The sequence below is a fragment of the Gopherus flavomarginatus genome, chromosome 5 (genome assembly GCF_025201925.1).
Source record: "Gopherus flavomarginatus isolate rGopFla2 chromosome 5, rGopFla2.mat.asm, whole genome shotgun sequence".
In the NCBI taxonomy this organism is placed as follows: domain Eukaryota; kingdom Metazoa; phylum Chordata; order Testudines; family Testudinidae; genus Gopherus; species Gopherus flavomarginatus.
This window is the reverse complement of record NC_066621.1, coordinates 77238927-77261905: the sequence shown is the minus strand read 5'-3', so window position 1 is coordinate 77261905 and position 22979 is coordinate 77238927. Positions and strand designations below refer to the sequence as shown.

General features: G+C 40.2%; 1 protein-coding gene across 2 annotated transcripts in view; it reads right to left on the bottom strand.

Moving 5' to 3' along the window:
• The window catches only part of CAPRIN1 (cell cycle associated protein 1), a 72281-nt gene that overhangs the window by 28261 nt on the left and 21041 nt on the right, over window positions 1-22979 (bottom strand). For both annotated transcript variants that reach the window (XM_050955340.1, XM_050955341.1), the window contains exons 3-11: window positions 21145-21207; window positions 16394-16480; window positions 11929-12167; window positions 11710-11792; window positions 8569-8706; window positions 7829-7881; window positions 7658-7744; window positions 3920-4075; window positions 3409-3517 (exon numbers count right to left, since the gene is read on the bottom strand). In XM_050955340.1, coding sequence (XP_050811297.1) covers window positions 3409-3517; window positions 3920-4075; window positions 7658-7744; window positions 7829-7881; window positions 8569-8706; window positions 11710-11792; window positions 11929-12167; window positions 16394-16480; window positions 21145-21207 — 1015 coding nt within the window. The remainder of the gene's footprint in view (window positions 1-3408; window positions 3518-3919; window positions 4076-7657; window positions 7745-7828; window positions 7882-8568; window positions 8707-11709; window positions 11793-11928; window positions 12168-16393; window positions 16481-21144; window positions 21208-22979) is intronic.

The following is a 22979-nucleotide window of genomic DNA, read 5'->3' as shown; positions in this document are numbered from 1 at the left end:
CCTTTTACTAAGATTGCCCGACACATCCCATAAGAACACTCTGGGGTGAAATTTTCCATGCTGTCAGCCTCAGAAGGAATTCAGGGAGGGGAAATTTCAGCTAAAATGGTTCATCCATTGCAGAGAACAAGGACAGGGAATCTTGGGTTCCATTCCAGCCTCTGGAGGAGCGTGTCCCCGTGTGGGTATAGATTCTTCTGTTTTACCTCTTCTGCCCCATCGCAGTAATCTCCTTTCCTCACCCTGGCTGCTTGTCCCAGTCTCTAGCAAGTCCCAGCCCCATGCCTCCTGACTCCATTCAAGCGCCATTCCTCCCTCCCTCCCACGTCCCTGTCCCCATTCCTCCCCCCCGTCTGCATCTGAATCAGGCAGCGTGCACCACCGTGCTGCCTGGGCCCGGCAGTGAATCACTGAGAGTACAGGAAAGAGATTTCCTGCTCACATTTCAGGTGCCCAAACCTGGCATAGCTGGCAGCAGCCTAGAACTGCAGTTGCAGCAAAAGGCCTGCTCAACCCTGAGAGTTTGGAATATGCTCAGTGCAGATGGAATCTTTGGGGAATTTGGCTGCTAAAACCAAAGTCTCTACTGAGCACATAAACCACAGTTTTTCAGAGGCTTATAAGTTGGCATGATGTGGGTGGGTTTTCATGAGAACAGAAAGATGAACAGCCATACCCTTCCAAATTTCAGGTCTCTTCTCCAAAGCATGATGCACTAAAGCTATTTATAGAAAAGTTCCACAAGAGTTTTTAAATGGGCAAAACATATTTTTCTTGAGTCTCACCATTCCTCTACCAAATTCCTTTCAAACCCACTGGCAAAGTGTCTCATTTTCTCTAGTGCTAGTTGACACAAAGGATTACAACCTACTACTATCAGTTACTCTGTTTGCTCCAAGCTCTGACAATTAAGTTGTGGATCAGAAGATTCCAAACCCACCAATGACTCATCATATGATGGTCAATATGTCACAAAAGAATTCTGATTTTTTTAGTTTGCTTTTTTTAAAATAAGGAAGTTACATACACAAGTGTTAAATGTTATTTACAGTTGCAAAGTTAAGTAGGGCTGTCAATTAATCACAGTTAACTCACACAATTAAAAACATTAATTGCGACGAATTGCAGTTTTAATCGCACTGTTAAACAATACCAATGAAAACGTCATGTTTTTGCATGTTTCTCTACATTTTCAAATATATTGATTTCAATTTCAAAACAGGATACAGTAATCAATTTATATTATTTTTATTATAAATATTTATACTGTCAAAAATAGTATTTTTCACTTCACCTAATACAAGTACTGTAGTACAATATCTTTATCATGAATGTTGAACTTACAAATGTAGAACTATGTACAAAAAAAACTGCATTTACAAATAAAACAATGTAAAACTTTACAGCCTACAAGTCCACTCAGTCCTACTTCTTGTTCAGCTAACTGCTCGGACAAACCAAGTTTGTTTACTTTTGCAGGCGATAATGCTGCCTGCTTCTTGTTTACAATGTCACCTGAAAGTAAGAACAGGCATTCGCATGGAACTGTTATAGCCGACGTCACGAGATATTTACGTACCAGATGCGCTAAAGATTCATATGCCCCTTCCTGCTTCAGCCACCATTCCAGAGGACATGCTTCCATGCTGATGCTCGTTAAAAAAATAATGTGTTAGTTAAATTTGTGACTCAATTCCCTGTGAGAGAACTTTACGTCTTCTGCTCTGTTTTACCCACATTCTGCTATATATTTCATGTTATACCAGTTTCAGATGATGACCCAGCACATTGTTCATTTAAAGAACACTTTCATTGCAGATTTCACAAAATGCAGAGAGGGTACCAATGTGAGATTTCTAAAGATAGCTACAGCACTTGACCCAATGTTTAAGAATCTGAAGTGCCTTCCAAACAACCTGAGAGGAAGAAGGTGTGGAGCATGCTCTCAGAAGTCTTAAAAGAGCAACATTCGAATGCGGAAACTATAGAATAGAACCACCAAAAAAGACAAAAACAAACAAACAATCTTCTGTTGGTGGCATCTGACTCAGATGATGAAAACGAACAAGCGCCAGTGTGCACAGCTTTGGATTGTTATCAAGCCGAACCCATCATCAGCATACATGTATGTCTTCTGGAATGGTGGTTGAAGCACGAAGGGATATAGGAATCTTCAGCACATCTGGCATGTAAGATACCTTGCGACACCGGCTATAACAGTGCCATGCGAACGCCTGTTCTCACTGTCAGGTGACATTGTAACAAGAAGCAGGCACCATATCTCCTGCAAATGTAAACCAACTTGTTTGTCTGGACAATTGGCTGAACAAGGAGGAGGACTGAGTGGACTCATGGGCTCTAAAGTTTTAAATTGTTTTATTTTTGAATGCAGATATTTTTGATACATAACTCTACATTTGTAAGTTCAATTTCCATTAAAAAGATATTGCACTACCAGTACTTGTATTAGGTGAATTGAAAAACACTTGTTTTTGACAATGCAAATATTTGTAATAAAAATATATGAAGTGAGCACTGTACATTTTGTATTCTGTGTTGTAACTGAACATACTTGAAAATGTAGAAAACGTAAAAAATGTAAATAAATAGTATTCCATTATTGTTTTAATTGCTTGACAGCTCTAAAGGTAAGCACTCAAAAAAGTTAGGCAATGTCAGAATTAATGTTGCCTGTGCAACCGTAATTCTGCCCCCTTGTGCGTATGTATGATAGAGTCTTTAATTACCTGGTCACGAACTATTTCCCCCTCACAGGTTTCCTGATTCATTTAGACCACAGAATGGATAGTACTCACTTAAATGAGCAGTTATTCAATGTTTTGTTTTCTCCTTATTGTTTAATGAGTGACTCCATGCCTTATTTACTGAAGGCTGATCAAACCCTGCTCTGAAAACAATTATTAATTTTCTCATGGACTTTTCTATGGTGTTCATCACTATAGTGTCTGAGTGACAAGTATTTTTTGACTACCCCTGTGAGATGAGGGAGTATTATCTGAATTTTACAGAAAGGGAACTGAGGCACAGAGATTAAGGTCAGAATTATCCACTAAATGCAGAAATACTAGACTACAGCACAATGACATCGTGTCCTTCACAAGCCAAATGCTTGATCTTGAGTTCAAATAATTGAAAAAACACCCAATTACCAGAGATTTGGGGCAATAATTTATACACCAATGCCACAAATGAAAATTAGAGCAACAGACTACTAGATGTCTACAAAGTGCTCCGCAGCACAGCTATATTCCATGAAAATCACATAAGGACCTCACTGAACACCAAGTGGGTTTTAAGCTTAGAGATAGTAGGGTTAGGAATGCCTGAAATCAAGTTAATTTTGCAAACCTTCCCCAAGATGCAGTTTTATGATTTACCATTACAAACCTGGAGGGCAAACCATCTGAGGCATATCCAAGTTTTGTGCTGGATTCATGGGCTGTGCTGATACGATGGCAGGATCAAGAGCCTGATTCTCAAACTCCAACATGGAATCCTAATAGAATAATTCAACAGGATTCAAGCATACTTTTAAAAATGTATTAAATTATGTTGTTATGATCAGGGATTTGGTCTTTTTTTAGAAAAACAAAAAATAGGAATATCAATGTATTTAAAATCAACTAAGATTTCAAGGATTTTCCTGCACCATTCACAAACCCAAAATTACAGAACTTACCTCATGACTATGAAGCATACACTGAAGAGAAGATAATGTAACTATGGCAGCTTGTTTTCACAGGCAAACAGAATAAAATACAAAAAACAAGCAGGTAACCTGCTCTTTACTATTTAGATGGCTTTATTATTTTTACTTTATAAAACTGAGGAATTACTAACTAATTAAGAGTTTAGCATCCTTCTTAAACCAATTCACCACAGCAGAGCAACTACATACCTGCATGAAGTTGTATGGGCCCTGCATCTGTGCCATAAGGTCCTGTACTCGCTGTTTCCTAACAAGAGGGTCTGCTTGAGTCACAGTAGTGAGAGCATGGGGTTCAGGAACTGGAGGAGATGTAGCTTGTGGTTGTTGCTGGAGTGAATTTACAACCTAGTGAGGAAGTAACAATTGGCTCATGGGTTTCATCTACATATCTGGTTGAGACAATATCAGAAGCAATTTATCAAAGAGTAAAAACTTGGAACTTTAATGACAAAGGTTTGGCAAAACTAGTAAGTGCAAAACATCACCAAGTTCTTGGAAAAGAGTATTACTGTAGCTTTCTACAATGCCTGCACAATGACCTCTATTACCAGTACGTAGATATCCTAGAAGGAGGTTTAATGCCTTTGTTTTCCTATACATTTCCTTTGCTTTTTTCAAAACTATGAACTGCTCAACCATTGCAATTACTTCAATTATTCAGTATCCATCCACCCACTATTGTGGTGCATTGTTTTTGATAAGTGAAATGCAAAAATCAATTGTTTATTTCTCTACCACGGAGACTAGGGAAGTGTCTCCACTTGGAAGTTTACCAAAATAGCTATTCCAGTATAACTCCTCATGTGGGCACACGTAGGCCATGTCTACACTTGCAAAGTTACAGTGCCGGCAGTTACAACGCCGCTCAGAGAACGCTTAAGGAAAACCGCTGTTGTGTGTTCACACTGACAGCTGCCTGCGCAATAGCGTATTCACACTTACACCACTATTCAGAGCTGTGCACTATGGGCAGCTATCCCACAGAGCACCTCTTTCTCTTTTGCCGCTAAGACTGTCCTAATGCCCCGTGATTCATTGCTTCGCATCCCAGCAATCTCTGTGCTTCCGTCTGAATTTGGCACCATCTTTCAATAGTTTGCATACTGCGCGCCCTGCCCTGACTCTTTCGGACAGCAGGAATGGATCCTGAGCTGTTGACCAGTATGCTATTCTCACTGACCAACACATCATGAGTGGCAGCGCAGTTATTCCTTAAACTACAAAGGCAAGAGGAGTGCGACATTGATCTCCCCACACAGAGTAGCTACGACATGAGATTGCTTGTGGCATTCATGGAGGTGCTGATGACAGCTGAACGTCGTTTTTGGGCTCAGGAAACAAGCACTGAGTGGTGCGATCACATCATCATGCACATCTGGGATGACTAGCAGTGGCTGCAGAACTTTCAGACGAGGAAAGCCACATCTATGGGACTACGTGATGAGCTCGCCCTAGCCCTGTGGTGCAAGGACACGCGAATGATAGCTTCTCTGTCACTGGAAAAGCATGTGGTGATTGCATCATGGAAGCTGGCTACTCCAGACTGCTACTGATCGGTTGCTAACAAGTTCGGAGTGGGAAAGTCGGCTATTGGAGTTGCGTTGATGGAAGTGTGCAGGGCCATTAATCGCATCCTCCTCCGAAAGACCGTGACTCTGGACAACGTGCGTGACAGTGTGGATGGCTTTGCACAAATGGACTTCCCTACCTGCGGAGGGGCGATCGATGGCACACACATTCCAACTCTGGCATCAGACCACCTAGCCACTGAGTACATTAATTACAAGGAGAATTTCTTAATGGTGCTCCAGGAACTTGTGGATCACCGTGGGCGTTTCACAGACATTAAACACAGGCTGATCCGGTGCATGACGCATGCATGTTTTGGAATACTGGCCTGTTCCAGAAGCTGCAAGCAGGAACTTTCTTCCCTGACCAGACCACCACCGTAGGGGAAGTCAAAACACGCATTGTGATCCTGGGAAACCCCACCTACCTCTTAATGCCATGGCTCATGAAGTCATACACGGGGCAACCTGATAGCAGCAAGGAGCAGTTCAACAACAGGCTGAGCAAGTGCGGAATGACAATATTCCTATGCTTACAGTCACGTGCTGTACATTCCATAATATTTGTGAAGGGAAGGGTGAAAGCTTCACTCAGGGCTGGACCGCAGAGGTTCAGCGCCTGGAGGCGGAGTTTGAACAGCCGGAGACCAGGGCTATTAGAGGGGCATAGCACGGGGCCATAAAGATCAGTGATACTTTGAGGCAGCAATTTGAAGCTGAAAGCCACTAATATTTGTTGCTATGCTTGGGATTGCAGTCCTTGAAATGCTAGGAGGTGATTGGTGAACATGATGCAAGAAGGGGCCTTAATATAATTGTATGTTGATTTGCAGTGCTCTTTTTGCTTTCACTTCTTTATATCCTGCAAATGTAAACCAACTTGTTTGTCTGAGCGATTGGCTGAACAAGGAGGACGACTGAATGGATTTGCAGGCTCCAAAATGTTGAACTGCATTAAAAAATAAAACAATGTATTTTTGTACATAGTTCTACATTTCTAAGTTCAACTTGCAGGATAAAGAGGTTGCACTACAGTACTTGTATTAGGTGAACTGAAAAATACTACTTATTTTTTCCTTTTTTACAGTGCAAATACTTGTAATAAAAAATGAACACAAGCACTGTACATTTTGTATTCTGTGTTGTAACTGAATCAATATAATTGAAAATGTAGAGAACACCAAAAAAAAGAAATCAAATAAATGGCATTCTATTATTGTTTAATTGTGTGACTAAACAGATTAATCACTTGACAGACCTATTTTAAGTCAAGGAATGGGATATAAACATCAGAATACGGCACAGTCATCAGCACAGCTATACAAATGGAAAATCTTCTATAGACTGGTGTCTCACATCCATTCCAGGTACTGTTCATTCTGAAGGCCATGAATAAATCTGTGGATCATGAATTTCTGATGGACTGGTTATATCTGGCAGAGCAGATATCAAGATGATTCCTCTTCTCCAAGAAATCCTGAAGCAGCGACAGGCAGTTACTCCATCTCATGGCTGAAAGAGCCAGGAAAGCACCATATGGAGTCAAAGGGGAAAAAATATATCATTCTTGGAAGGTAGCAGCTCTGGAATTTGCTTCTTGTCTTCCTAATGGATGGAATAAGTTCATGTCCAATCCACCAATCAAGAAGTTATGAAATAGGACAGTGGATAACTATTCTCTCCAATACATGAAAATGTGTGTAAAGAGCCCGTCATAGTACAGTGACGGATTTAAATACGTAGATAATAAATCTATGCAAGTCACAGTATTTGTAAAATTCTTCCTATTAGTGTTGTAATTCTTGTGTCCAAAACACTCATTTTCATGATTTGTACGAAGAATGAATAATGCATTAATTTTCTTTATAAGTATGACTTTTCTTCTAGAAGTAAATATATGCAGTACATATAGGTTTATCTACTTCTGAGCAGACTTGTGCACACCTGGCGGGCAATATAAGTTGTGGTTGAGTTTGCATGTGGCATTAACTGTATCACCAGGGAACTGCATAAAGCAATACAGCTCCATAATGCTGTCAATAGCTGTAACTACAATTTAGAAGTTCTACATTGGCTATACATCAGTGACAATTTTAAACCTGCTTGTTACTCTTCAAGTTCCACCTCCCCAACCTACTACGACACTACTAAAGCAACTTCCCCATTGAGATTCAGCTACATGCAAGGTTAGTACTATAGAGATCTTCGAGCTAGGTACACAATACAGGAAAATATGGCCAGCTCAAGACTGGTAAAAAGGTTTATTTTTGGGTTAAAAAATATTATGAATGTTTTGAAGAGTTGCGAGTCAGTGAAAACAGGGACTGCAATTTTACCAGCAGCACATAAGACATCTTACCTCAACCGTTTCAACTGTCCACTCATCTACCTGTTCCTTCTCACTGCTGCTGAACTGAGTCTCCGCCATGAACTGTCTGTTTACATACTAAAATAAAAATGAGAGAGTATGAAAGACAGACAGTGGCATTAAAGCTAAAATAGTGACTGCAATCTTTCCACTGAATAGTACCTCAGTTGATTCAACTTCACTTGGTTCAGTGTATTCTTCTGTTGGCTCAGGTTCTATGAGAAAAATATACTATTTTAGGCACATTCCATTAAGTAAATGTGTATGTTACTCTTTCCTTTAGACTTTGGAGGGGGGGAGGGGGAAACAGTAAAATCCCAACCAGTAGTTTAACAGTTTATCTTCCTTTGACAAACACTGTTTGGTTTAATCTTTGTGATTTTAGAGTTATGAGAACATAGGTTCTATTCTGTTCTTAAATCTACAGCTCTACAGCAAACTAGACTAGAAAGATGTAGGAAAGCAAGATGTGGTGACCACTTTTAATCTACATGATACCACATAAGCAGTTTCACTGTTAAGATGTATTCCTCGTTTAGAAGTTGCAATGAGCTTTGTCTTGAGTGCATATATTGAATCTTTGCCCACTCAGTGTAGATCCCATTAAGTGGCTGGGCCTCATTAGGCTGCTGCTATATTCAGGATTTTAATCGCTTGTTAGCTCATTCTTCACATTTATTCACTTTGCATTTATCTATATGTAGCCAGGCTACACATGTTCTTTTACAAAGCATGAAATTCTGTCTAAGGCACTAGACTGACTGAATAGTTTAGATATAAGAGCTTGATTTTTTTCATATTTGTAATTATTTTTCCACTGCTCTCATGGATCCCAGCAAGTAAGGATAACAGTAGACCTACAACTTACACATGGAGACCCAAACAGATAAATGTATACTTACCAGCTTCTGCTACAGGATCTTCCACTGTAGGTGCAGGAGCTGCCTCCTCTTCCTCACACAGTCCATTCTGATGGTTGTGGGTACTATCAAAATAACTAGTTTGAAGAATGCGTTCAACAACATCCTTCAGGGCCTTATCTGCAAAGGAATTAAACTCTGGTCAAGTATAGACAAAAAGATCATAACTATTTTCCAGGATGATGTCCACCCCCAACAAATCTCATAAAACTTATTTTCCATTTATTGGTAGGAAACATTTACTGTCCAGAACTAGTCTAATATGACTTTGAATTTAATTATCTACCACAGAATGCCCTCTGGATTTTAAGGATCAGAAATGAAAAGTATTTCCCGAGTTGTGTCAGCACTGCATACTGACTGTTTGCACATTAAACCATGGTAATTTAAAGAGCAGCTGACAACTCCAAAGTCATTTTGAAGCAATTCTGCTTCTTGAATTTATGAAAAGCTGAACTTCATTTTTGACTAAATCCTAGGGGGTAAGTACCTTAAAATGTATCATGAAAGAAGTTGTTAGACATTGATAATGCAAGAATAAACAAGATCTCCGCGAGGTCTGTGTACACGCCTCAGAACCACAGCATAACCCTAGAGTTCTGGAATGAGTGCAAAGTCTAGGGTTATGCTGTGATTCTGGGGAGTGTACATGACGGCGGTGCAGAGGTGCCACTATGGCAGTTAGCAACAGCAGTATCATCTGCAGCGCACATTTGGGCAGCGTGCTTCCCCCGAGACAGGGGGACTGCCCCAGAAAGGGGGCACAGATCCCATAGTAGGATGCAGACAAGTTGGAGTTTTGACCAATCCATATGTCCTCCTCCCATGGTCCCTTGCCACTTGAGTGCATTTGGTAAATAATCTGCAAATTGAACACCGCTCTTTGATGTAGGCTTTGCCTAGGCCCAGCACGTTCCACATGTGAGGATCATTCCCCTCACACCATAGATTTTTAAACCCTGGTGAAGACATCACCAGGGAAAGACTTAAACTAAACTACAGCTAACAAACACTAAATCTAACACTATACTAAGGGATTGTGAGGTGAAAATGACAGAGCTCCAACCCCAGACACAGGCAGTAAAACAGAAGGGGAGGCGCATCTCAGAGCCAGGGGAAGTGCTAGTCATTAGGCATAAGCACTGCCCCCCTACAGGTACAGCTATGAGAGAAGTTTCTTCAGCTTTGGCTGGCCTAAATGCGCATACAGACACACCCTAAACGGAATACACAGCTGCATCTACTCGAAGATGAAGAACAGCAACAGCCAGGCCAAGTAATCTGCCAATGAGAACTTTTGCCAGGTGTCCAGTCTTTATCTCACCAACATATTACAACCAATAGAACTGTTGCATACAAATTAGCTGCAGAGGAATAGTGGCAAATGGTTGGGATACAAGGAGTCATTTGACATCAGAGGTAAAAGCTGATCCAAACCGGTCTGTAAGCCTATATTCTAACTATATACATTTTTTAATAACGTAGCTTTTTACAACAAAAGTTCTTCAAATATAGCATAGACAAGATTTCTATTACTTTTATATATGGAGAGTCTGAAGAATTTTCTTCTGTTAAATTCACTCCCAAATGAATTTAAGTATGGTAGATGCTAAATTTCTTAAAGAACACAGTTTTCAATGGATTTTATATCCAACTAATCTACTAAATTTCCTAAAATTTACTTCTGTGCTCAAAAATTAAGTTGTGTAACTTTGGAGGATACACCACATTTTTCACATATAGCAAAGAAGTTAAATCTCTGCTTTAAGTGCAAAATGGAATTCAGTTTAAAATATGGAGTCACAACCAGCACTTCCATAATAAGCTGAATGCATTGTAAAGCACACATCTACATATCTTGGGCCCACACAGAAAAATCCTAATAGTATCTAGTTGCCATTTAAAGTGCCATGTTATGTTATGATTACAAGTAATTTCTTTTATGCATTACTTGTAATACTAAAAATAAATACTAGAAACAAAACCCTGATTTTAACACCACGTTTTGTAACGATGAAGAAAATAGAGGACAATTTCAACTGTAGAATAAGCAGCAACTGTAAATAAAAGCATATGCAAAGATTGCTTTTTCTTGCCAAAATTCTGCTTTACGTAGGAAAAAAACTTTCTAACACTCTTGTAAGTTGTTTTCAACAATTCTTGACAAGGTAAGCACATCCTTATGTCACATTTTCAGCCTAAATTATCTACTTGGTCCAAAATCACAAAGTATCATGATGTCAGAGAATTATTACCTCAACAGTTATAGCAGTTTTCAGAAAAAAAGCAACCAACCCTGAAAATATTAAGCCCCTAATCCTTTAATGGTTTATCTCATTCTTATTCACACAAACATATTTCAAAACATCCATTCTGTGAAATATAACAAACAGCCATTAAAAGTTGTACTTTTGCTGAGACTGGTTTTAAAACCACACTCCTTTAATTCCTCCAACAGGAAGTTTCACTTCATCTCAAATTAAGCAATACGTTTGGATTTAACAGTAGACAAACTATATATATTACAGCTGTTTTCATAAAACCACATATGTAGATGGATTTACTTACACTAATGAAACAAACCATTTCTTGCTAAGAAACCAGATGCTGTTCTTGCCAGATTTTCCAAAGAGCTTAACTCCCATTCAAGCACCTCAACAGAAGCTGAGCTCTCCTGAAAATTTGGCTACCATTTAAGCATTCCGTTAAAAAAAAGTCATAACTTGCCTTGTTTAAGGTCTAAAACTAACCAAGCACATACTTCATTGAAAAATATTCCTTGCCTAACCCCCCCGTTTTCTAAAAAGCAAAAAGAAACAGCTAATAAGCACCATCAGTGACAGAACACCACTGAAGCAGCAGAAATTGTGGGCCCAGTAAGTGATGAGTAAGGCTATGTCAGTGCCAAATACAACATGCAGTAAGTTAGCATTTCATTGAACTATACAATTACAACATAGCTGAGACTAAGATAATTCAGTCACTATCCAGACAAGCAATTAGCAAAAGATAGCAATTCTTACAGTTAAAACTATAAATCACAGGCATTTGTAATGTAACTTTTACTCATATATTTAGTATATTTTTTTCTTGCATTCAATGTTCTACTTTAAACATACTTACAGGTAGTTCCACAAACAGGCTTATCCTTCCCTTCCAGTAAGTCCCACAGGTGAATGGATGCTTGTTCATACTGTTCGTTCAACCTTCAACAAAAATATTAATTGAAGCATAACATTACTCAACAGGTCTCAAAATTCTTATGCTGCAGATAATTAGAATAAATGCACTGATCAATATTAACATTACAGAGATTACTTAACAGTAAAACTAGCACATCACCTCATATTCATGTCCCGCTCAGGGTCAACTAGCTTGTAAAACTCATCCAGCATTGTCAGTTCCTCCTCTGTCAGTACAGGGACGCCATTTGATCCTTGTTTCAGGTCACTGCGCACTTCGTGGTCTCCTAACTTGTCCAAAATAAACTGCAGTTCAAGTACAGTCTTTAAACGCTTCTGTTCAGCTTCTTCTCGCATCAGTTGCTCCCGCCGGGCTGTCTTCTTTATTGTTTTCTGGATCTGCTCACAAGGAAAGGGGAATGTTAGACTACTTAAGATAGATTCTGTACCGGATCGACTTAGACTACAACTCAAAATGATCTATGTATCCAGGGAACTGGCTTTTAAATGCCACCACAAGTACTATATTTTGTTTATATAAAGCAGTGATAATCAAGACTGAGGCACACGAGCCGCAAGTGGCTGTTTGATATGTCTCTTGCAGCTCTTCACAGAACATATTAAAATATTGTGATATAATTAACAACCAATCAGGATGCTTTTACATTATTAACCAAATTGTAGTTGACAAAATAATACTTGGTCAATCATTTTGCTGTGAGAATTTATCTATGTATCTATCTATACACGTGCACCCCCGTCAAATATGAATATATAGTACTATGGTAAATGAATCTATAAATTCCCACAACTGTGGCTCTTTTGGGTAACGCAAATCACTAATTTGGCTCCTGAATCACTGAGGCCTAAGCACCACTGCTATCAAGCTACTGGCTCTAATCATAATCAATGGATGATTACCTGTTTTGTTCATTCCCTCTGGAGTACCTGGCATGGGCCACTGTCGGAAGACAAGATACTGGGCTAGATGGACCTTTGGTCTGACCCAGTGTGGCCGTTCTTACGTTAATTCCAACATTTTGTGAAACAGATTATGTGTGTATTTTGCCAGTACAGCCAAATAATTGGCTATGTGGAACTGGAGTGTGGCAGAGGAGTAGGCTTTCCGACCGAAAAGGTCTAGCCTTTTCCAGTCCTTATCCCACAAGGTAATTCCGGACCAGTGGTGTTTTTCCTTTTGGTTGACCACATCCACCACCAGCAAGTTTGGTGCGGGATGGGTGAATAAAAACTCAGACGCTTTTGCTGGCACATAATACTTTTGGTAAAGCCTCTTACAGGAGGGAGGGGCTGTGACAGGTATCTGCCAGGTTATTTTTGCAGGGTCCATGATGCCATCATTAATTGGCAGTGCTATCTTCACTGCTGGGGATGCCTGGAGTACATCCGTGAGCTTGTGTTGGGTCTTCGGTACCTGCGCTAGCAAAACGCCCAGAGATTCAGCTACCCTTTTGAAGAGACTTGAAAAGATTTGAAATCATCCCTCATAGTAGGGGATGGTAGCATTATTGTTTCATCTGCTGACGATGAGATGTGAGTGGCCAGCAAGGCGTCACCTTCAGCTATGTCCTCGTGTCTCTAAGGGTGCTGAGACAGCTGGTGAAGGGGACCATGTTGTTTTGGACCTCGGTGGGTTAGGGGGCCTGAGGTTTTGGGCCGTATACTTAAGGCTCAATGTCTGTCACAGAGGTCATGGATTCTGTTACTTTCCAGGACTTCAGCAGCGGTCTATGCGGCTGGCCTGGGAGCCATCTGAGCAGCTTGGGCAGCCCTGGGCCAGTCGTACTGGCTGTTGCTGGGGTAGTCTCAGGGCCACCTACAGCAGGAGTTTAGATGTGTGGAGGGGTTGGGGGTGTGGGGTGTTCAGGGCTGGAGACTGGGGTGTGGGGCCATGCTTACTCTGGGGATGGGGGGCTCCTCAGAAAGGCAACAGAAACTCTCCTCCCTCAACTCCTAGCTCCATGTGCTGCCTCTGCCCGCAGGCACTGTGCCCGCAGCTCCCATTGGCTGCAGTTCCCAGCCAACGAGAGCTGAAGAACCAGGACTTGGGGCAGAGCAGAGGCATATAAGCATACGATGCCGCTTCCCAGGAGCCAGGCAGTGAGACTGCCCCAGCCCTCCTCCCAAGTTTCAGTCAGGGGTATATAGTAAAAGTCATGGACAGGTCACAGGACACGAAGTTTTGTTTACTGCCTGTGACCTGTCCATGACTTTTACTAAAAATATCCACGACTAAAACGTACCCTTACCTATACATTGCTGCGGTTGCCCCAGCCAGTGGCTCTTACCCTTCACTGGGCTCAGCTGCTAGCCCTAGGTGGGCTGCGGGAGGACAGGACTTTCTCTTCCACTACAAAGAGCAGCCAGGACTGCATCACACATCCCTTGGTTGCAGGAAGTTCCACGCCTCTGCCTACCTGCTTCCTGCCCCCACTGCTCCTCAATTACAGTTGGAGTGGAGTATGGGGAGCTGTTCTACCATCCACCCAACCCCATGCATCCGGACTCCCTCACCAAGCCTCATTCTTCTGCACCCAGACCTACACCAATCACCTGCACTCAAACCCCAACCCCACAGAGCCCTCCTGCACCCAAATCCCCCACTGAGCCCCTCACCCCTTAATCTGGACCCCCACTCCTGCACCAAGACCATCCGCTGCTGAGCCCCTGCACTCAACCCACCAAGCCCCACCCCCCATGCACCACCCTAACAAGCCCCCAGTACCCAGACCCCTCCTGCCAAGCCTCATCCCCCTACAACCAGACCCCTCCCCCTGTTGAGGCCCAAACACTTCACCTGGATCCCCCTGCAGAGTCCCATTACCCCTGCACTCAGAACCTCCCTAACAAACCTCCTTGCATCCAGATTCCCCCACACTCACACACTCCACTGAGCCACCCTCACCCAGACTGCCCCCCACGAAACCCTCTCAATCCACATCTAGATACCACCACACTAAGCCCCCCCATCACACTTGGATCCTGCCTGCCCAAGCCTACTTGCCCACTCCTGGTGCGGAGGGACAGGCCTGGCCATTGCACTGTGTCAGAATTGGATGCAGCATCAACACTCCCTCGCTCGTTGGATGCTGACTTGGCAATCTCCCACTTCCGTGAAACCAGTGCCTGTGCTCCCCACTGCCATGCTGGAGCCTCCACATTTATTTATTGGAAAATAAAACTCGCAGAATTTTAAAATATTGTGTGCAGAATTTTAATTTTTTTGGTGCAGAATTCGTTCAGGAGTAGCAGTGTGAATGAAGAGGTTTAGTACACCTTGCTATGGTTGAGGCAGTGGGCAGAGGAAACAAAGAAAAAGTTCACAGGATTGGAAATTTCTACACATCGAATGGAATTACCAATAAAATTAAAATGTTAAGATGTATGAAAATAAGAATTAATAGTTTATCATTGTTCATTAGAAGATTTTAACCTATAAACAACATTTGAAAGAAGAAACTTCAATTTAGTAATATCCAGTTAACTTTAAGACTCAAATTTTCCTTTATGAGAGCCACGTCTTATCTAACTTGACAACTTTCCTGTATTCGTATGTCCTCTCAAGTAATAGGGTTCACTCTCAGGCTTGGATTATACTACAGAGTTAGGTGGATGTAACGCAACTTACGTCGCCCTAACTAAGTGTCTACACTACAACAGTGCTGCTGCTGATGTAAGTCGCCCACTACATCAACTTAACTCCATCTTCACGAGAGGTGTGACCCTTAGGTTGATGTAGTTAGGGCAACGCAGTGTTCATGCTGGCCCCACAGCCCAAACCATCAGCTTGCCACTGGCAGCTCTGGCTGTCAGCCCCAGTACAGAAGGACTACAGCTATCAGTGCCACACAATGTAGTAATTACTGTGCTGGCTGTTCATCAACCTAACTTAGGTCGACTTAATTTTGTAATGTAGACAAGGCCTAATTTATCTGAGGCAGAGACTATAGTTTATTATGGCACAGTGGCCTAGCATAAGGGGACCTGCAATATAAATATTAAAAAAAAACAAAAAAAAAAAAAAACAAAAAAAAAAAAAAAAAACCACCACCACTCAGCCTCTGAACACAAGCCTAAACACATCTGTGGCATCCCTCCTGCTTCCTTTTTAATTTGTTGATTTATGACAATTTTACCATTACTGAACTGGTACGTTACTGTTGAATACCACTCATGTTACGTGTTCAGCGGATTGTGAGGCATTTCATTATTTTTGGTCACGTTTTGTCAAGTGTTTTAAAGGCCTTAGAATTCAAAGAAGAAAGTAATACATTAATTTTTTTCATGCTGTTAAGTGTTACAAAAAAAACCTTTTAAACAGACTTTTTGAGCTCAACTTCTTTTAACAGGAAACCAACTTGTAACAATATACTGAATTGAATCTGAAAGACTCAGAAAAAGAGTAAGTCAGAAGTTTAAATGCATCCTTATTTTCAGGCAAGTGTTTAACATGTTGCAATATAAGAAGTCAAATATACAAAATATAACGTGCATTAGGTTCTTTCTAGATAAAAAGTCATTCAATATTACTTATTTGTAGAAAACAGTTTAGTTTTTCCTATTTCAACTGTTAGCCTGCATCTGATTTTCAATCCTTTACTTACATCTTGGCTCAGAGCCATGAAACTCCTCTGCAGTTCTTTAGCAAATTCCAGGTTATTCGTGACCTCCTGGTACTTAGACACTGCATCCTTGAAAAAAAAAAAAAAATTAAAGCGACACTTACTACAAAGCAAGAGATATGCACTTCCAAGTGATAACTTCCTGCATAAAGCACTGCCTTGCCCTAAAAATAAGTTAAGCATCTTCAAACAGTAATGAGACTACTATAATGAGAGGTTAAGGATTTGATATTTGAGGCTTCAAATATATCGAGTAGAAAAGACATGCAAAATGTTTGAAGTATTAAGGACTTGGCTTTCTGGAATAAAGGGGTCAGCCTGCATGTGCACATGCACGAGAGAGTTGTTTTAATATTTAGTTTGATCACTCTATTTTAGTCAACTAAAAATGGGTCAAGTGTCATGAAAACAAAAAGCATCTCCTAGAGAGTTATATGTAAAACATTTTGAAAACTAACCCAGGTCAGACTAACCTACAATTAATGCAGTCTAGAAAAAGGGTGGAAAGCAGGATGGATAAAAATTGAGGATTTTAAAGAAAAAAGCAAAAACCTGATATTTAATTTAATACATTTCTTTTTTAAAATAAAAGTTTAAAATAAAATTTTAAATTACCATCTATGTTAAGGCCTACTTTTACTGTAAGAAAAGGTTACTGACTGTAACTGTGGTGCTTTAAGATGTGATGCAGATGTGTATTCCACTTAGGTGGGTGCAAGCTTAAGTGGAATACATGCCTACATCTATGTGAAGATGACTCTGGGTTCAGTTTAGTTAGCAGGTGCAGAGAGAATATTTTCTTCATTTGGACTAATTCATTCAAAATTGAGCAACTGGGGAGCTGAAAAAGCAGGAAAGTTTGTTTTCCTCTTCCAAATTATGACTAAAAATCAAGTGGGAGAGGATGAGATCTACTATTCTAAAAACCAGAAGGACATGGGGCCAGATTTTCAAAAGTTATTTGAGTACATAAGATGTAGACACGTGACTTGTGGGATTTAGATGTCCAACCTCCTTGGCAGGGTGGATTAAAACAAAAAATTAAAGATGATTTTTTTAAATTGATTTTATTTAAATAATACATTTTTTAAAAAAGTAAACCTATTTAAAATGAAACCTGAATTAAGATATGTTAAAGCCTCAACTTCTTATAATCTCTTAAAACATTTAAATAAAAAAAAAGCTGAATCCATAAGCCTCTATCAAAAACATTAAAGGCTGCTTGTCTATTTCATGAAAGAACCAGCAGAAAATCTTTTGAGGTCAAGCTTTATAAATATGGCACAATAAGTGAGCCTAAGTAACTTGGAAGACAGTCACTTTCATGAAACATAGGCGAGCAGGAACTTCAGCTCCAGTCACTTTTAACATAGGCATATTTGAAATTTTTCCCAAGGCTGACCTGAAAATCAGATTAATTCACTGACTACAGTCAATTCCTCTGTTTTATAAATCATTTAGTTGTAAAAAAAAATGTGAAATGTTTTAATAAAGACAAGTTTTGTATCCAAAACATTTGAAGTTGTCTTGCTTAATATACATTTTATGTGCCATTTTGTGTTTAATTAAATTTCAGTTACCGTCCTAATGCAGCTTGACATGAATCATGAGCAAAGTTATCTTGTAAATAAGCCACGTATCATTCACCATTTTCTAACATACTATACACACACCCCCCACTTACTAGGAATCTAAAAATATTAAACTAATCACTTAAATGTATATACACTTCTACCCCGATATAATGCGACCCAATACAACATGAATTTGGATATAACGTGTTAAAACAGTGCTCTGGGAAGTGAGGCTGCGCGCTCCGGTGGATCAAAGCAAGTTCGATACAATGTGGTTTCATCTATAACGCGGTAAGATTTTTTGGCTCCCGAGGACAGCGTTATATCGGGGTAGAGGTGGAGTTACAGTGTACCTTTCTAGGTAGCAAAAATGTATCAAATCTAGTGTAAAAGGCTCTATTTAGCACCTTTCATGTGAAAATAACTGAAGTAAAAATGGAAAAAGGGAATTAAAATTGATGTTACATCAAGGCAATTGGTGATTTAAAAATCAATCGACCTTGCTGCACAGGTACTTTTGAAACCACATACACACCAACTCCTCCCCACTGGGTGACCTATCTGCATCTTTAGGCATTGTGATCATGATGGTGGCAATATGTCCATTCACTAACAACAGTTAATACTTTCTTTGCTGAAAAATCAGTTAATTCTAAACACAAAATATGTTTTATAAACTTCTTAAATATCCAGTGCATTTAAGGTAGTTTTATTTAACTAATGACAAATTTAAAATGCTGTTTGCGTATTTTTAATTTAATTTCAATTTCCATCCAACTGTAACTTGACAAATCCCGAATAAAAATTTATCTGGCAAATAAGTGTCATTCACCATTTCTGAATAAATGATGAGCTGTATAATTGATTAAGTAATTGTGGGCAGACATAATAAATCCTCTAGGTTAGCAAAAAGTGCAAAATGTAGTGGAAATGGTATATTTAAATGGCAAATTAACATGTTTTAATGTTTATACCAATCAGTGAAAATGAACTTTTTCTTAAGAAAATAACTAAGTACAAATGCAAAATAAGATTAAAACAGATGGTTTAAAACAAGGTTTCCTGCTTGCTGATTTAAATCATGATTAAAATAATTATTATTTAAAGCAACACATCCTGATAGACAGATTTCCTTCCCAAGCAATTTTAAACATTTGCTCACATCTTGCATTTATATTCCTTCATCCCCTCCACCAAAACCAGGCCAGACTCTTGCAAAACTCTCAAGTTCTACACACAAGTCTGAGGAAGGAGACACTAGACAGCTGAAATCTCTGTTGGGGTAGAGTTAATGGCGGAGCATTTTTCATGAATTATGATTTTGCTAACAGAGATGTCTCTCTCAGGGTGAAGGAGTAGAGGATATGTATAATTTGTTGCCTTTAGTTTTTCCACTCCCTTGCTTTAAGTTCTTTTAGGTGTATTACACAGAGCTAGCTTAACTGACACAAGGCAGTGTTTGTGTAATTAGGTTCTCAGGCACTTTGTTTTAAAGATAAGTGATTTTGAAGATCACCACTTAAATGACTCAGAAGCAAAAGTCCCACTGAAAACTAAATGTGGATATTCAATGAAGTAATGGCACTATTCAGAGATAGGATCTTTACAAATGTACACATTACAATATTAAATATCATGCTCTCCATGAAACTCTCTCATTTCCCCAAAAGCTCCACTCCTGATTATGAACAGCAACAGAGCTAGCTGAAAATTTCTGAACAAAAAGCATTACTAGCTGAAAGTTCTTCCCCCAAAAGTGAAAATGTTCATAATTTGTTTTTAAAGAGAAAATATTTTCTAAGTACCCCAGAAAATTTAGCCTGTAGAGTTTAGTCTTTGGTTGTCTTCATATTCAGTTATTGTCTTTTGTTAAGAAGCCGGTGTGGTACTCGCTAAGCCTGTGGGCTCAAGGGATCAAGTGGCCCAGTCAACTAGCTAGCCCATGTTTTCAAACTGCTCTACTTAACAGTTTCGTGAACAACAGTATTTGTGACAATGTAAGAAGATATTTAGGCTTTATCTAGACTGTGCACCTTTTAGCGACGCAGCTGTGCCGCTACACCCGTGCCGCTAAAATGCTCACAGTGTAGCTGCTGCTTGTAAAATGCTTCTGGAGGGGGCCGAAGCGCAGTTCAAACCAGTGCTTTTCGTCAGTAAAATTTCTGTCATGACGGGGGGAAGGAGGAGTTAAATATCCCTGAATGACAGAAGTTTTGCTGACAACATTCCAGTGTAGACAAAACTTTAGATGATAATCCTGTTTTAGGAGATTGTTCAGCTAGGTCAGCAGCTCTGGTTCAGATCTAGGTCTTCATCAAAGCAGCAGCAGCTGTTATGCTGAAGACCTAATCTGTAACAAAGTTGCCCTTCTTTTGTAAAAGATCTTCCAATGTAACAAACCCTCTTCAAATTGCAAACTCCATGTATCAGGTTAGCCCTCAATTCCAGACACAGAGAACATTAATGAGGCATATGAGAAAGATGGTGTGCTATTCCTCTTAATTATACCAGGCAGCTTTCACATATTATGAAGAATGAGAACATCAAATGTAAATCATATTTTCCCTCAGCTAGCTATAGCACATAAGGATTCAGTTATGGTCAATGTTAACTTTATTTCACCTTGTTAATTAACCAATTTATATTAGCCGAGAGAGGCCTAAATTATCACCTATGCACAAATTGTTCAGTTTGTATTTTTTAAGACAGAAGGGTCCAAAAAATTATGGGTCTCAAAATGTGAATTTGGAAGCCAAATTTTAACTGATAGATTTTCTTGAAACTCCCCCAAATATTCAAGTTTGATACTGAGATTATGTGCTGAACTTTCGGTCATTACACTGTTTTCCTATAAAAGAGGCTGAACCTGCTTTAGGTGTAAAACAGAACATAACCTTAATTATGGCACCACCACAGATCAATTTCAATAGTACTGTTAAATATTTAAGTCAGTTTTCACTACAGTATACTAACAATTGTGAACCTAAATAAACAAAAATACCAACACACAAAATATATCGTTGTAGCTTTTCAATCCATCATTAGTATAGCTGAAGCCAGATCTACTCAGTTATTTTTAAATTTGAGTTCATATTAAAAAAAAAAAAATCCAGCACTGACAGCCCGCTAAAAGAGATTTGAGGAAGTTGCAATTTTTACCAATTGATCTTGATTAAGGCGCTCTCCTTTGTTCATTCGATCCTGGTAATCATCAAGTTTGCCCTAGGGGGGGAAAAAAATGCTTTTATGTTTTGTGTACTACAAGTCAAAGAGTTAAGCACAAGAGAAGTGAGAGTTATGTTACGGTTCCTCCTCTATTGTCACAATACCTATTTTATATGAAATTATATTGTAACACAAGGTGCAAACTGACATGATTATGAGCTTTGTATCCAAATACCTGAACTCATTTTACATTTAAAATATACTTTTACAAGGAGGAAATATTTTAATCTCACTTATTCTGTTACTATAATGCACATCTTAGTGACCTTTCTTGCAACCACCAGAAAGTTACTTTGCATCAGCATTGAAAGTGACCTGCAAATAAACAAAACTAGGTGTGTGTGCCCTGTTTAGTTTCATGGTGCATAAAGACAATTCAAAGCTTTTGTCATTTTTGTTTTTCACAGTAACTACTCAGGGTCTATCTGCTCTGGGAAACTCTAAAGAACAAGAACCAGAGAAATACATCACAAGTTCCAAGAAAGTGAAACCTGATAAACAGCATAAATAAAAATTGCCTCTTCTCAGTTAAAGCCTTTATTTTTGCTAACATTCATTTTCCTAATATTTGACAGAAAAACCTTTTAGGATTCAACACCTACCCCTCCGCAGTTATGGGCTGAGAAAACTGCCAATCCATATGTGACTCTATTAAGTCCTCAAGTAAATCAGGAAGGACCAGACCAGACTTAACATTCCTCATATTTAATGTAGGACACCTCTGTACATCAAAAGACAAGAGCGCACACACATTTCTTTTGCTGGTGACTTAAGAGTTAAGTCAGATAGGTAAATATCTTTAATTCCTTTGTGTTCATTTCCTGCTAACACAAAGAGTGACAAATCAAGCTCAGTCCTGAATTAAAATCTTATGCACTGTACTAAACTGACAGAGATGTGACTGCAAATGAAATGAGACTTCAAAACCAAGCTTGGTAAAGTCAAACCAATGCTCTTCAAAAGCAAAATGTTTAATATAGTTAGGTAACTGCTAACTATCACTTATCAGTTTACAAAACAAAAATAGTTAAGTACTTCCTAAATCTGGGATGGGCAAACTATAACCTGTGGGCCGAATCCGGCCCTCCAACCGTTTTAATCCGGCCCTTGAGCTTTCACTGGGGAACAGGGTCTGGGGCGTGCCCCGCTCCAGCACTCCAGCTCGGAAGCAGGGTTGGGGCTATTCCACACAGCTCTTGGAAGCTGCGGCATGGCCCCCTCCAGAGTTCCAGCTGGGGACGAGGGTCGGGGCCACGCCACGTGGCTCCCAGAAGCAGCGGTATGGACCCCCTCTGGTTCCCACATGTAGGGGCAGCCAGGGGGCTCCGCTCTACACATTGCGCCCCCCCCCCAAGCACCACCCATGCAGCTCCCAATGGCCCGGAATCACACCCAATGGGAGCTGCAGGGACAGTGCCTGCAGATGGGGCAGCATGCAGAGCCGCCTGGCCACGCAGGAGCCAGAGAAGCGACATGCTGCTGCTTTTGGGAGCTGCTTGAGGTAAGCACTGCCCAGAGACTGCACCTAAGCCTCTTCCCACACCTCAAACCCCTGCCCTGATCCCCCCTCCCCACCCTGCAAACCCCTCAGTCCCAGCCTAGAGCACTATAATGCACACCAAACCCATCATCCCCAGTCCCATCCCAGAGCCTGCTCCCCCAGCTGGAGTATGCACCCCTTCCTGCACTCCAACCCTCTGCCCCAGCCCTGATCCCCCTCTCAGTCTCCGAACCCCCTGGCCCCAGCCCAGAGCAATCTCCTACAGCCC